At 34.2% G+C, this 17,074-nt stretch overlaps 1 protein-coding gene and 1 long non-coding RNA gene across 2 annotated transcripts; both read left to right on the top strand.

Annotated features, from left to right (window-relative positions):
- The first annotated feature begins 1,689 nt into the window (after positions 1-1,689).
- Positions 1,690-3,608, top strand: LOC131666739 (uncharacterized). Its single transcript, XM_058939617.1, has 2 exons — positions 1,690-1,735; positions 2,376-3,608. Exon 2 carries the CDS (start codon positions 2,391-2,393, stop codon positions 3,555-3,557), a length of 1,167 nt encoding a protein of 388 aa, XP_058795600.1. The 5' UTR covers positions 1,690-1,735; positions 2,376-2,390; the 3' UTR covers positions 3,558-3,608.
- Positions 3,609-13,087: 9,479 nt separating this feature from the next.
- On the top strand, positions 13,088-16,414 carry LOC131666743 (uncharacterized). The gene is made up of 4 exons (XR_009302127.1): positions 13,088-13,409; positions 15,068-15,224; positions 15,285-15,695; positions 15,968-16,414. It is a non-coding gene; the product is annotated as an uncharacterized LOC131666743 (long non-coding RNA).
- Positions 16,415-17,074: the final 660 nt, after the last annotated feature.

Here is a 17,074-nt window from a genome sequence, read left to right as displayed (position 1 = left end):
TCTGAGGGGGATTATTACTTTGAAGAGGATAACATAAATATTAATGAATAAATAAATATTTTTTTATAAAAATAAAAATTCACCTTACTTTTTGAACACAACTTGTATATCTTTTATATAGTTTAAATATTTAGGTATTTCGTCTGCGTTCATAAGTGAAAAAAATGTTCGGAAAGTAATCAGATTATCGTTGAGAAGTACACATAATTATTATTTTCAATCCGTAAAGCTAGTTTGCAAAATAAAAATTCTAAGCTATATAGATCTTTTTGAGGGTAAGTACATCATTCTATTATGCGCAATATTTCGAAAATATGATTAAATTTTCATTTGGAAGCTACAACGATTAATGCTTAATAGAACTTTCAATTTGACATTCATAACATAGTCATTTCTGCTTGCCATTACAACGTTGATGTAGTTCATTAAAAATTTTGACAATTAATAGACGAGGTGAATAATTTCCTATAACAGTTTCTATATATTTGCTCTTTATTTGAACAACTGTAATTACGTATATTTATGAAAAAAATTGTAATTAATGTTATTACAATAAGAACCAAATTAAAAGTAACGAGTTATGTTCAGATTGATTCACTCATTCAGTTTTATAGCTTATGATCTAAAGATAAAGATTTCTAAATGTAATTTTGTATATTATTTTATTTTGATGTATTCTGCTCTTGAAAACTATGATTACTAATCTCAGAGCAATTTTAATGAATGTTAAGAATTATATGGAAAAATGAAATTCCTAATTTTTTTAGGAAAAAATTATTAATATAATATTGTTTAGACAGTAGTTGACATAATAAAATACTTTATACAGTCAGATACCTTTATCTTCAATGTGATGTACACAAAAACGATTATTCATGACTATGCTTTCTCTTTTTTTTATTATTGAAGTTAGGCCAAAATGATAACCATAGTTTAATTGTAGGTACACTCTCAGGCAATGCATTCTGTCCGAACGTTTTGAATTTGACTATTTAGATAAAAATAAATATAAGTTCCAAAGTTACGGAAAGTTTCCATGATTGAACGAAAAAAAAAACAATTATCGCGGATGGAATCCACACATTCACACACAGACACACACCACACACACTTGAGTAATCAAATTCAAAATGTTCGCACAGATATAATTCTTTTATTCCGAAATATGAAATAAATCAACGCTCATAACTAAGACGCAAGAAAAATAACAAAACAGAATAATTAATTTATTGTATATATATGATACGTTATACATGATACGTTAATTTTATAAATCTTGAATACACGAATGTATAGAAGATTTTCGCAGCAAACAATATCTGGATATATCCATTGAATGTATGAAATCAAGCGGAATACCGGGAAAAATATTAAGGTCATATATTAATTGATAAGTATATATCTATTAAAAATTTAAAGACAAATGTTATAAAATAGTACGTATTTACTGTGAGATCATTTGATTGAATATTAACAAAGCATTCTTGAACTGTTAGGTATGTACGCTACGATTAATTACGTCTATTTCTGATAACATTGTTTATTCGGTTTGCAACACAATTGAGTGAGCGTCTACGAGTGCTTCGTGTTATTTCGTATCATAAAACCGTTTTTGCATGTTCTTATCGCATAGATATACATTATGACTTACTACGTTTTCTGAAATCTAAGCAGAAATTAGTCCGGTGAAGAATATTGTCTCCTGAATAGTTTTTGGTATTAGAAGAAGAAGCAGGTTAGTAGGAGGGTTGCCTGAAAAGTTTCCGACTTGATGAAAATAAAAATAATTTTGTATAAAAACATAATATAACGTTTAGATATATTGGCAGTAAATTTAACTGTATTTAAAAAGACATGCCAAGTTTGAATTTGATCAGTTAATTAAGAAACTTTTTACAGTGTTTTAAGAAAAAATTTTTTACGTAATTTATCACATGTCAATTTTCTTTTCGAAACTCCATAAAAAGTTTCCTAATTAACTGATAAACTTCAAACTTCGTACGGTTTTCGAAATACAGTTCAATTTAATATATTTATCAAAATATTTATAAAAAATTATCTGACCTGGGACTTTCGACCCGACTATTTTTATGCCACATTCTATATCTTTTTTATTTAAAATCATAAAGCATGTGTTAAATATTCAATACTATAAAAAAATATCTCTTCAAGCGATCAACTTCAAACTTGGCACGTCTTTCTAAATATAATTAAATTTACGGCCAATAAATCCAAATATTTATGAAATTATTTTTATCTTTAACAGATCGGAAACTTTTCAAACAACCCTCGTATTTTGTGTTGTGATATTGTCAATATTTGTACAGCTACTATTTCAGAGCGTAAATCATTTCCTCGTTGTTTATTATTTCTAGTTCCACTTTTACAAAATGTTTAGATACATATTTTTCGTGAGTCTTTGGTTAGTAGTCACTTCGGGATCGGATGTTGAATGGTTAACAGCACCCGAAAAATTGGATGACACCGTCGCCAGATTATTATACACAGAAGTAAAAGATGAATGGCAGCATATATTTCGTATTCAAGTGGAAACTTTGCCGTTCATTACTAATATCCCAGAAAGACAATGTTTCTTCGATTTAGTAAGTCGCCCGCTTGTTGCTGTAATGAATATCAATACATTTAGGCGACTTAATAAAAACCTAATTGTGCTCTCTTGGGATGATGAGATGACTTACGGTTATTATCACAAAACCAAAATCGCAATACTAAACATGAATAACTGTATGAAAGTTAATCTTAATATGATGATGGACAATGCTATCATCATTCCATCAGCTGACAGTTTGGATATTTTTTTTCTTGACTCCATGACTCCTTGTCTATTTAGTAAGAATAATTATAAGACTCGGTCTATTTATCGATGCTGGTACAGCTATTCAATACAAGACATGAACACTACTCACCCTAAACTAAGATTTGCAAAGGAATTTGACGTTGATCTTGATTGGTCGAGCATACGCATCGAAAGATTGCCATCTGAAGATTTTGTTGTTCGTGGGTTTCAAGGCCTTCTCTATAGAGTAATGAGGATGGAGTATTCTAGCGGTGAATTGCATACTCTGATATCAGTGCCAAGTGCCAATAGGCATTTACAAATGGTATCGAAAGGCTTGTCTTTTTGCTGGATCCGCAAGTTAACCCATGACAAGGGAATTTATTGTGATCAATTCAATGACGAAAATGAATTAGTTTTCTCGACTGAAGCATCATTTAACCAATCTATTATAATTATGTACGTACAATCTGACTATGAAGGACACATTAGCTGCTTGGTTGCTAAAGCTGAGTGCACAGATCCAAATGATTGCTGGACATTCACACGGAAGAGCTTCTATCGAGAAGGTAATAAAACCATAGAAGACACAATTTCAATCAATTGTCGAACACGAAACAGAAATAATTGGGTGTTTTTCGGATTTGAAAGAAATAGTTCTGATACAAATATGTTAAGTTTCTGTACTCGGTCTGGATATTCATTAGGTACTGGTTCTGAGTGTCATGTAGATGCGAGTGATCAGATGTATTGTCTATGAAACTGAACGTCACTATGGTCAACGGTTTAAGATTACTGTTACAAATCTAAATAAAATAAAGACACTTTTTGAATTTTTGAATTTCATTGTTTTATTATTCCTTGTTTCAGTACATCATTACATATGAAAGGTGATAAACGATTTAATTATTAAAATTCAAGTTCATAAATACAAAATAATTACGAAATTGCGACATAGCTGTTTTGTCCTACAAAATTACAAAATTTTTCGATACTTCTACTCCGTTCAGTTAAAAATATTCATGTAAAATCTGAAGCTGTCTTTTTTCATTAAAAATATTAATTTTGTTTCTTTGAACGAAAAGCATTGCTTCCGCGATTCTCAATTTTTTTCTCTATTTATTTGCTTAATTTTTTCTATTATTATATTTAAATGTAGTACATTTAATTATAAGTTATTTTTCTTGTTGTTATTTTTTCTCTATTTTCTCTACTGTTTGAATATCTTTCCTTATAAGTGTTAGTGCACAGTATTTGTATAATTTCAAAGTTATTTTGTTGTTATTCGGGGAGTGTGCTAAATCTAGATATATTTATGTGGAATTTTATTTGTATCATATAAGTGAAAATTTATTCGATTTCTATAACTACATTTCTTCTTAACTTGTCTATGTGTAGAATAATATCTGGCATTTGCATATGATATCTGAATTATTTTACTGTCTCAGGTAAAAAAGGGAGATTATTTGCTATCCATTAATCTTGATTGACGTATGACCTGAAGGAATTTTTTTTATTAAAATAGAGAATGATAATAAAAAAAGAGAAAGATGAAGACCGAGTAAACGTAGATTTGAGTTAACCCTTTGTTGCTCATATTTTTCTATTGAGTGATTTTACTTTAAAACTCTTACTCGTGGGTTTTTGGAGTTGCTGATCACAAATCTGAAGTTAGACTTTTGAAATTTTTAATTCAAGATGGCGGATTCAAGATGTCGATTCCGAAATTTCGAAAAATATAGATGTACAAGTTTGAAAATCACAACTCAGGGATTTTCAGAGTTGCTGATCACAAATATGAAGTCGGATTTTTGAAATTTTCAATTCAAGATGGTGGGATGGTGGGGCGCTTCCGAAGTTTCGAAAAATATATAGATGTACAAACTTAATAATCACAAAATAGTACTGAAGAGTTTTTGCGGTTGGGTTGCTGATTACATCTAATTTTTTCGAAATTTCGGAGCCGCCATCTTGAATCTGCCATCTTGAATTGAAAATTCAAAAAATCTGATTACAGATTTATGATCAGCAACCCTGAAAATTCCTGAGTCTAGATGATTAAACTTGTATATCTATTTTTTCCAAATTTCTGAACCGCCATCTTGAATATGCCATTTTGAATTGATACTTTCAAAAATCTGACTTTAGATTTGTAATCAGCGACCCCTAAAACCCTTGAGTACAGATTTTCAATTTGTCACACTGGTTATATTTTTCAAAAATAAATTTTTTTGAAAAAAATGACAATTTTCATGTTGTTTGTTTATATAACAATTATAATAAACAATTATGACAAATAAACCATTTTCTTATGTTCTCTTATTAATAATTTAGTATGCGAACCAAAAAAACTGGACATTGATAGATTAATAATTTATTAAAAAGCGAAAATCTGAAGTTAAGTTGGTGGTAACCCACGTTACCGCCGTGCAAAAAAGGGTTAATTAATCGACTCGATCGTTCTTTCTAGTAAGCAGACATTTTCCAGCATCGCGGGAGTCGCGGCAACGATAGCTATGTCATCACCGAATTTGAGAATGGAGATGTAAAAGATGTCATCTTTTTCGAGTCTTTTTGCAATGTCTGTCGTGTAAATTACGTAAAGGGACTTAATACTCTCCCTTGTGATACAGATTTGTTTGCATTGATGTCTTGAGATACTTTGATGTTGGTGTGTAGATAACGGTCGAAAGTAAGAATTTTACATTTATTCCAGACATATCTTCTGTTTATGTTGAAGTTAATGATTATTGCAAAGTTTTTAAAATATAACCGTTTTTTCTGTTTGAATGGTTTGGTAACTAGAGAGCAATTCTTATTATATTCAATCAAGTCGACGAGTTATTTATAGAAGTTCCATTTCTTAAAGTTCTCAATTTTATACTTTGTTTCAGTCGGAATCCCACCAGGGAACGGGATTATTTACGAAATTTTTATTGTAGCTGTTTTTTCGCGAAGTCACTGATTTAACTGCGTTCGTAACAATGTTCGTAATAACGTAAAAATCGTACTTTTGATTTTGAGATAGATTATCTTATTCGTGAGAGAATAATTTATCGTTAAATATCTCGAACAGATCACTTTGAAATTTATTTCAGTTCGTATATACTAATTTTATTTAGAATTTTTTTATACTAGACGACACAATGTTCGACATATTTGAGTGAAAAAAAATTATTGTTGTTTACGCTTCAAATGAATGGTATACTGAAAAGATGCACAATGGCAATAGCTTTCTAACGCATGTTCGGAATTGAATTGGGGCGCATCGAAGTCCTCAGATACCCACAGCCATTAAAACGAAACGAAACGCATGTTTGGTATATTGAAACGATGGAATAATACAAGTTACGCCATCTCTCAGCAAACTGCACGAATTAAGTTATAGACCCAATAACTTCAAATGGAAATTGTTACTTATTTGTCATATGAGGAAAATAAAATTATCTGACAATGTATGTTATTCAGAAATATTAAAAAATTAATTCCAATGTTTACTGAACGTAGCGTTGAATTTTTCCTCAGTAGAAAATTCAGGTTTTTAGGTATATACGTAATATACGAGAAAAAATATTCCAGAAAAAAAATAACTGAATAAAGTTTCATTTTCAACCTCTGAATCTGAATTTTTCATGTAATCTACCAAGATGCTTTTAACAAGTATCGTTCTCATGTATGAGGGGGGGGGGGGTCAATAAGTCTTTACAAACAGAAGGAAAAAAAGTTTTGCGTATGTAATTCTTTTTTATTTTTCAACATAATCTCTTGATGGTCGACACATTTTATTAAACGGCCTTCCAGTTTTTTTAAGCCATCAGAAAAATATGATTTCTGAAACCCCTCAAAATAGGCATTTGTTTCGGCGATGACTTCTTCATTCGACGTGAATCGTTGTCCGGCAAGCCATTTTTTTGAAGTTAGGAAATAAGAAAAAGTCACTGGGAGCCAAATCAGGTGAATATGGTGGATGGTAAATTAATTCGAAATTTAAATCGTAAATTTTTGCCATCGAAACTGCACACGTGTGAACTCGAGCATTGTCTTGAAGAAAGAGGCATTTTTTTTGTTCAAGTGAGGATGTTTTTCTCTGATTTTTTCTTTTAGCTGACCTAATAATGACGCATAATATTGTCCAGTGATTGTCTGGCCCTTTTCCAAGTAGTCAATGTATATGATTCCATACGCATCCCATAAAACCGTGGCCATAATCTTGCCAGCTGACTTTACTGTCTTTGCCTTCTTTGGGAATGGTTCTCCTGCAGTAATCCATTGTTTGGACTGTTCTTTGGTTTCAGGAGTGTAGTGGTGTACTCATGTTTTGTCTTCAGTTACGAGTCGACGCCAAAACTTTTCCGGATTACGACATATGCGTGCCAAAAGAGCCTCAGAGGTGACCACGCGGGTTCGTTTGTTTTCAACAGTGAGCAAACGCGGCACCCATCTTGCTGATATTTATTTCATCCCCGATTTTTCATGATTGTACCCTTTGATACCCCTGTGGCCTCAACTAATTCTCGCAATTTTAATCTTCTATCACTCAACACCATATCGTGGATTTTGTTGACCATTTCGGGCGTACTCACTTCTACGGAGCGTCTTGAACGAGGTTCATCTTTTGTTGTTGTACGGCCGCGTTTAAATTCATTTACCCAGTTATAAACAGTCTTAAACACAAGGGCAGACTTGCCATGAACGCCGTTCAACTTAACTGTGATTTCTTTTGGTGTAAGGCCTTTCAAATGAAAATGTTTTATCACCGCTCGGAACCCTCTTTTTTCCATTTTTCAAATAAACCAATAACTTTTTGTTCAACCAACGCTCACAAAAAAACGACTTAGTGAATCGAGCTGAAACTTTATACGATATCTAGTTAGTAGTATGACAAACGCCATCTCTTGCATTTTGTAAAGACTTATTGATCCCTCCTCGTACTTACGAGTATATCTATAGGGTGTCCCATCTTAACTTTCACATCTGAATATCTCGGAAACAAGCCCGGAAAACTAAAAAATGATTCATACGAAAGTTGTTCAGAATCAAGGGGGCCATGTGTTGATGAACTTGAATTTGACCTTGATCACGACACGTCAAGGTCATTTCAGGTCAATGTTGTTTTTGAATAGGAACCTATTCTATTTTTGACCATGGATTCGGATTCCTCGTGAAATTCTACATTCAGATATAGTTACATGTGTGGGGTACGGATGATCTCTCCAATAACCCCCCCCCTTCCAGATCATTTCAAGGTCTATGTTGCGTTTTCAATTGGAACCTGTATCTTTGACTGGAGATTCAAATTCTGCATAAAATTCTACGTTCAGATGATATTTCGTAAATGAATGATGAATCTTTGCTACCCTTATTTTTTAATTTTCTAGCATATTTTAGGCTGTTTTTTGATTTCCACTGAACTAGATAACCATGGGGATTTGCTTTTAGGAAAAATTCCAGCGATAAACCTACGTTTAGCAGTGTAGGAAGTTTAAATAGACACAATAGTCATTATTGGTCACCAGAAAATCAATATTAGTATTGCCAGGTGCTCAGTCGACATCGTTGGGTCTTACACGTATGGGTTGATATATGTAATGGTCAAGTGATTGGGCCACATTTTTTTGAACGAACTATCAATGGTGCAGTTTATTTAGAATTTTCTTAGAACAATTTGTCGGAAACCTAGAAGACGTTCCGCTTGCACTTAGACAGAATTTATGGTTTCAAGAAGATGGTGCTTCTGCTCACTATGCTCGTATTGTATGAACGTTTTTAAATCAGCAATTTCCAAATCGATGGATTGGGCGAGGTGGATCGCGTGGCCTCCTAAGTCGCCAAATTTCAGCCGACTTGATTTCTTTTTGTGGGGATACGTAAAAGATGCCGTTTTTAGACAACCTCTAACAATACCAGAAAACATGAGAGATAGAATTACAACAGCGTGCTAAGCAATAACTCCTTAAATACTTGGGAACGTGCAGAATAATTTTCGCCGCCATTTGCAATTGTGTTTAGAAAATAATGGTGGACACTTTGAACATCTGATTTCACAATTAAATCAATTTCTAAAAAAAATTGAGCTGAATTTCTGGTGCTACCATAACTGGTTGGATCCCTATATGACCCTGTCTCAACTAGCTGGGTTTTTAAGCATACAAACCCTTCTCTAGAGGCTGTAAGACCTTGCAGATGATGGGAAGGCTTAAGCATTAAATTTAAGTAGCTGAGAGCCAATTTTAACTTTGTGAGTTCACACGTTATCGAGCCCCGTAGATGCTTAAATCATTGCAAACCAAGAAACAGCCTAAAATATGCTAGAAAATGTAAAAATAAGGGTTCCAGAGATTTATCATTTATTTACGAAATATCATCTGAATGTAGAATTTTATGCAGAATTTGAATCTTCAGTCAAAGACACGGGTTCCAATTGAAAACGCAACATTGACCTTGAAATGATCTGTAGGGGGGGAGGTTATTGGAAAGTACATCCGTACCCCACACATGTAGCTTTATCTGAACATAGATTTTGACAAGGAACCCAAATCCGTGATAAAAAATAGAGGTTTCCATTGAAAAAACAACATTGACCTCAAAATGACCTTGACAGGTCGCGTTTAAAGTCAAATTCAAGTTCATCAACACATGGCCCCCTTAATTCTGAACAACTTTCATATGAATCATTTTTTAGCTTTCCGGGCCTGTTTCCGAGATATTCAGCTGTGAAAGTTAAAATGGGATACCCTGTATATCTTAAACCTAAATTTTCTACTTTTTAATGAACAATATCTCTATTTGTAATTAACGGTTTCAAAAAACTAAGTACTGGTTTTTGAAGTTGAAAATTTTTTTTAAATTTGCAATAAAATAAAAATTTGCCATGTGAGATAAGCCCAAAAAATGCAAAAAACAATATTTTTTGCACTTTTAGGTTAAGATATTTCGAAAACCTAGGGTGATATAGTAATTCTACATCTGAAATCAAATTCAGCACACCAAATTTCTTCGATTACACAGTAAATATGGCCTCTTTCCGTCATACATAATTTTTGTTGATTTCATGGACAAATCGATCATACTTCGTTTCTTTAGCTAAAAATAAGCTATGAACTGCAATATAAGCCTCCGTTACGTATCTTGGGAGAAAATTAGAAATGAACGAAAAGTGGGTAAAACAATAGTATATCATCTTCTAAACAAATTATAAAGAATAAGCAAATAACATACTAATCTGAAACATAAAAATATGTTACGCGACAAGTAATGTTTGATTGAAGTCGGTATACTTCGTATAATGTGGTGATCAAGCTATCTATACGTTATCAAAATCAATATCTTTAAAGAGGGTAAGATTAAATTCTTCATTGAGCAATAGTGTATGCAGTGCTAGTATAAGAGTGCCACAGATTCTGAAGCTATAATAGACAGAATTCTCGAAATTTCTCAACTCAAGAAAGTAAACAGCATGTAGATTAGGGAATTCAGGAATATTTTCCATCAGTTTCAAGTCAAATAGTAACGTATAGCTTTGTTTAACGTTTCACATGGTATTCACGATTAAATTGAGTGATTAATGAAAGAAAATATTTAATACTTTTAGCAGCACAGCTTCGCATTATCTCTCAAGTACAAGTGATTTGTCATGTTTCGGTGCTAAAAGTACTTCCGAAAATAATGATTTCAATACTAATACTGATGCCAATGAGTTCGTCACAGTACGTTACTAAATTTTATTCATTACTTTATTTAATAACAGATAGCTTTTGCAATGGTCGCACTTGAAATTCGGTAGGATAGTCAGTTAAGTCATTAATGTACGTGATTTGACAAAGATAATCTAGGTTCAATTGTCACCCTATGACAGTTTTCGACGACTCTGCGAATGTAGTTTATTAAATATTTAGTATAAAGAGTAATTGAAGATAATGAGATTCACAATTAAGTAAACAAATTAAAAAATAGGCCATAAAAAATATCATCACTTGAAGAAATTATTTAACTGAGCTTTTGAAAATAATTCATGAAGAAGAACAGGCTGTGCCAAAACTAGCTTAAATTTTGCTTAAAACTAAAAAATTTCCTCTACCAATTAAAATTATACGAACTGGCAAATCAAACATTCAATCACGTACTTTGGCATTGAGAATGTCTTAAATATAATATCAATAGATTATGATGATAACAAAATGGAAATTTTTATCGATTAATTGCTGATATATAAAAATTTAGGTTAATAATTTTTGGCTATTTTAATCAAAATTTATCATGAGCATAATATTTACAAATCAGGTATCGTGGCACTGTACTGTATAAACTCAAAACCAAATGCAATGGAAGAATGTCTCGAAGATTTTATACAAAAACTTAATAAATTGATATTTAATAGCCTAATAATTTTAGGAGAATATTATAGCTTATAGAGGCCATGGCAGTTTTCATGTCTGCCAACGTTGTACAATCAAAGGGAAAACAGTAAATAAAAGAAGAGTTTATCCTGAAATGGACTATGCAATACACTCAAAGGAATCATTTAAAAAAAAAAAGGCAAATAGCACACCATCAAAAAAATTTCTTCACTTACGAAAATTATAGGTTTTAACCGAGTCAAGCAAGTATTTTCTGAGTCTATATACTTAGGTTGGTTATTGGAAAATCCATTTTTCTGTAGTACACTGATTCGAGCAGTGACATTAATCTGAAATCCCTGCAAAGAATATAACTGAATAAAATGTTTAAAATGAAAAAATTAAATACTGACATTTTAAGTGAATTTCAGAGAAAATTTTTTGTCATATTAAAGCTGAGTCAATAAAAGAAGAATCAGTATTGATTTAATTTACTTTATACGATATCGTTACTGTTCAAGACATTTGTGTCATCTCAGAGATATCGACATTTATTTTTGCTATTCGTTCCTTATCGTACAGTATTATGTAAAAAGAGGATAGTATCATATTCGGAATATGCTAGAAAATTGTTTAGAACACGTTGTTCTTTTATGCTAGGTATGTATAGAATAGATACGTAAGTTATTAATTTTTTACAATACAAAACACATTATAAACGATGTCAAGTTCATGTATTCTCAGCATACCATCTTCGAAAGTTGTTTAGATCAGATCAAAAAATTTCTTCAAATGCGGTTTTGGTTCAGATGCAGATTTTTGGTTGCGAATTACACTTAATGCAAGTTGTTGCAAATGAAATTTAATGAGTATACCTTAAGACTAATTTCACCTCATGATAAGCTATATATAAGTCCATATAAGCTATATATTGTTACTGTTATCGTTATTATGACTTCGAAAGCTATGTCATCGTGAAACGTGCAGAGATACACTAGGTACCTGTAAGCATTAGCCTTGGTTCCCTATAGTTATGGGTATGTAGACCCACCTCGCTAAATAAACTAGAAGGATCTCCGATCAACGGGGCATCGAATCAGTGGAGGCATCAGCTCACCGCATCATCCGAGGTCCATGCGTTTTTAACTCAGCACTCGTAGCGTGATCTGACATTTTAAGGTCAACGCATGAGCTAGCTAATTTCATCTCCCATCGCACCATCACCGATTGCCCCCCCCCCCCCCTCACTGTCTATATTAAATACGCTGTGATGATGCGTCATCACAGGAAAATCTATGCTACCTTATGCTAGCCCCGCTCCTGCTAGAAACGTGCGGCCAAACAGCTGTTGCCGCATACACCCGTTCATGCATTGTCCGAGATCTCGCGACCTATGATCCCCTGAAATCTTCCCGACCGATGCGCACGACCCTTACGCCCGTGTACAACCCCTCGCGCGCTCACGACCCGGTCCGATACTCCCCCAGGAAGCTGGAAGCCCTTAAAGATTCCAGCTGGGATTAGCTGATCGCAAGCCCCCGTTAACTAAGACAGACCTGGCTAGACTAAAGTAGAGGCAACCGAGCGCGTGAGAGCGAGCGAGACAACCGAGATGAGACCGATCGGACGCGAGTGAGGGGAATCGGCAAGACCAACGAGCGGTAGATAGACAAGGACAGGCAAGCAACGCTAACGAATTAGCCAATCATTATCAGCTTAGGGGTAGCTAGACAAATAGAGTGAAACTGACGCTATCTTCACAACCAGTAGGGAAATTAGGCGCCAAGACGCGACCAGTGATAAAATTACGCGGGCTAGAAATACCGATATAGACGGCGCTGACATCCGGCTTAGCAACAAGCCGACCAATCACCTAATCGTTAAGGGGAGATAAGTTAAGAGAAGCGGCGCGTCGCCGAAAAACGCCGCCCCAGTATCCGCTGAGCTTCGAAGCTGACCGGACACCTGAGCCCGAGAAAGCGCGAGTGCAGTGAATAGCAGCAGCAGTGACAATAGCAGTGAATAGCAGCAGCAGCAACAATAGCAGTGAAAAGCAGCAGCAGCAACAATAGCAGTGAACGGCAGCGGCAGCGATAATAGCGAGCAACAGCAGCAGCAGCAATAGTAGCGAACAGCCGCAGCAGCAGTCCTAGCAACAAAAGCAGCAGCAGCAACAGCTACAACAACGGCAGGGGCAACAGCAACAGCAGTAGCAGTAGCTACAGCGGCGTTAGTGGTGCTAGCCGCAGTCACGTTTACCTTAAAAAGGTGCCAGAGTAAGTACGCCTATCCCTTTATCTAATCGCGTTTGTTGAACGTCCGTGCTTTCGGGAGTGCCGTATGACCTTCCCGCGTCCGACCAATCGCTTGCGCGCGCATTTTCCGTCACTGACCTTTCGGGCGATCTTTCTTTGTTGCGCCGTTATATCAAACGTTGTCTGAACGGCGAATTCTTCGTGCGCGCGCATCTACTTGCCGTCGATTCGTTGCCTAACCTTTATTGATTTGCCGGTTAATAAACGAGTTTTCTCCGTTTATCGTGCGGGAAGTAAATTATCTTTGTGCGCGTAGTCTACTTGCTAATTTCTTGAAGTGATTTTCCGCGTAAGTTGTTACATTCCGAATAGACGGCCGGTCGTATGAAGCGACCAGGAAGGGAACGCTGATCGACCATCACCGCATCGTTAATCCGTTCTCCTGCGACAGCCAATGTTGCAGCGCTACCTGCTCTCCTAACTCGGGAGCACGGTAGCTGGCGCCCAACTCAAACAAATAAAAGCTGCACACATTATCGGCTGACTGCGCCGCTGGCGACAGGCCGAGGTCGAGGAAAGAATCGCGTCGTCTTTTGAACCTTTATCTTTTCCCTCCCCTTTATCCCGTCGCAACGCATACCGTTATTTATTCACTTCCATGAAGCTGGGGCGCGGGTTCGATTCCTCATAGTGGCTATTCTTTTTTGTGTTTTTTATTATAATTTTAGTTAATATATAACAAATATTATGCATAAAATAAATATAAAAATCAATTTTTTAACTTTTCTCTATAATATTCAGTAATTAAATAATAGGTCAAGTAATAAGTACATACATGAAATTGAAGAAAAAAGTTTTTATTGATAAAAATACATCCTATTCTACAAATAATTTATTCAAAGAATCATTATAAAAATCCTTCAATGACTTCGTCCATCGTTTTCCAGTCCTTGCAGCAACCATTTATGTAAAACTGTTTCATTAACTTAACGTTTTAATGAGTGCACATGGTTATGTATTTGCGGTTATTATTTTGCTGAAAGCAACACCAAATAATGCAAGTTTCTTTCCATCAAAAATTATTTTTAATCCAAGACTTTCTAGGAACTTTATGCACTGATGTGTTAATGCTTTCGATTTCCGATGACGATTGACAATCGGAGTTCGCCGTGTTAACGATTTTACTTTTATTCAACGACTGACGGTTAGTTTGCATATTTTACTGCTTATATAGCCTCCACTACTCTTTGAATTGTAAACGATTCCCATGGCGTACTATTCAGGTCTAATCTAATAATTATCACTTCACCTTAAAAGTTTATTAAATTTTGGTCTTGGTTAAAGACGAAATTACAGATTATCTATACACTTTACAGTAAATGGAAGATAAATCACATTTGAGGAAACTTCGATAATTTTATATTCGGGTGGTATTACAGAAAAAAATTCATGAATATCCGATATACATCAATACCGTTGTACAAAAAAGCATTTATCGAAAGAAATCTTTCAATCTAAAATCTGTTAGAACTGATTGGGAACAAGTTCATGAATATCGTGAACCTTATTCCCATTCATATAGGCACCGAAGGTAATGTTACACTCAACTCTTTGAGCGTTTACTTTAACAATTTTTACTGGAAAATCCGAATAGTAAGAGATGTTTTTTTCTATTTCAGCACTCGTTCAATGGAATTTTGTGGACGAACATCAATGTCTTCTACACTTGTACACAACGTAAAGTATTATTATTCGGCTTCAGACACACTGTTATTTCAGGCTCTAAGACTTTACGACGGAATTTATCAATGTCTTCAATTTCGTAACTGCCCACAGGTAAGGTTCTAGGTAGTTTGTCACCAATATAAAATTTATTGCTATTTATGTCTATATTAGGTATTGAATTGAATGTTAAAAACTATGAAGCCTAAAATGTATTTTTTATTTGCTACTAATTCAATGGATGGAAAGAAAAATCACCAGTAAGAGTAAAAGTAAATGATTCCTCCGTGACTGTCTAAATATGACTGATCATTTTTTGCTGTGTCCTAAGTTATATAGCCCCACACAAAAACTGCAAACGTTCCTGACCACAGATATAAGTATTGACATCTTGATATCTTTTTGGATTGTAGTTAACCTCATCAACACCCAGATATGTCATTAGATTAAATAGAGGTCTAAGATTTCCAAAGCTATTAAAATATATGACGTTATTTCCGATTTTTCGATAAGCAACCTAGTGAGTGCCTGTTCCCTCAACGTCGTCGAGATCAATTATAACTGATTCCTGTGGTTCAGACTTTGGTAAGTCATTTCTCATAAACACTCTTCGAAAATTTAATGTACTTAAAATGTGTGCATACTTTATCAAGTCGATGTTTGTGAGTGCTCTATCTGATAAACTTACTTCGAAATTTTTTTTCAACCTGATCCTAAGTAAGATTTGATATACAGTCCAAAATCTATTTCATTTGGTTTAAGATATAACCCTTTTCTTAATGCAATAGCCTCGATCGTTTTTTTATGTCTCTTGCTTTTTTCCAATTGTGGTTTTACAGACTTTACATTATTTACAGCTTTTGTGATTCCTGCAACTCCACCAACTAGAGCACCAGTTACGCTTAAACCAGCAAAAAGGGAAATGAAAAAAGGCAGAGCTTCACCCATCTTCTTTGAAAATGTTAGAATTCGCGGAGTCTTGATATTAGCTTTTCCACTAATTTTTTTAACGGCTTCACGAGCTCTTTTTAGACTAGCATCAATGATTGTTCAAACACACTTACTTTTTGGCCATTTTAAATTGGCAGCTTTAATTTTGTATTTTAAGTTCATTGACTTTTGGCGTTTCTTTTTGTGAACCTATTGACTTGGTTTTATGTTTTTTTTTTATCTTGAGTTTCATACCGAATTTATATTTTTACTTCATAACGTTAATTACAATGTAACCAGATGCTTTTTCATTAATACCAAAATTTTCATCGATCATTCGATTTTTTAAATAAGTTATACCTGCTCTCTGCAAGTTGTATTAAGAGGATTTGTGCCTGGATCACCTTGAACAAGTCGTTCCTGCAATTTAGTTCTTAGACCACAATATTGATAGCCTGAAATATGAAGTTTAAAATTTCTAATCTTTACTCTCTGATATTTGTACGTGATTATCACTATGAAGTCCAGTACACGACTCATTTTCAAAACTATAAAAGCGAATATGTGGGTGTGTGCTCGTGTGTGTGTGTGTGTGTGTGTGTGTGTGTGTGTGTGTGTGTGTGTGTGTGTGTGTGTGTGTGTGTGTGTGTGTGTGTGTGTGTGTGTGTGTGTGTGTGTGTGTGTGTGTGTGTGTGTGTGTGTGTGTGTGTGTGTGTGTGTGTGTGTGTGTGTGTAACTATCGGATCAGTTATTGTTTGAGCATTGTCTCGGGAACATGAATTTTAAAGAGCAAATTGTAAAACTTCCATGGTGTTAGATTCGAAAATTTTTATGTTTACTCAAAATCTCTCAATCAACTAAAATATAAATTACTGGAAGAAATACTGAAGTCTATAGATGAAGTAAAGTATTTTTAGATTAGATAGATTTTGGATTTTTAGTGATTGACAAGGATAAAACTAAAAATAATGGAAGATATCGAAATGGCTTTGACTGCTTTGCTATAAATTATCTCAGTAATAATATAATATGCA

The sequence above is a fragment of the Phymastichus coffea genome, unplaced genomic scaffold (assembly GCF_024137745.1).
Source record: "Phymastichus coffea isolate CEN01 unplaced genomic scaffold, Cenicafe_Pcof_1.1 PCOF00060, whole genome shotgun sequence".
Taxonomy (NCBI): domain Eukaryota; kingdom Metazoa; phylum Arthropoda; class Insecta; order Hymenoptera; family Eulophidae; genus Phymastichus; species Phymastichus coffea.
The sequence above is the reverse complement of the archived record's forward strand: the minus strand, read 5'-3'. Positions and strand labels throughout refer to the sequence as shown.

Coding starts and splice junctions, on each gene's coding strand:
- LOC131666739 (XM_058939617.1), top strand. CDS start 2,391: ATGTTTAGATACATATTTTTCGTGAGTCTTTGGTTAGTAGTCACTTCG.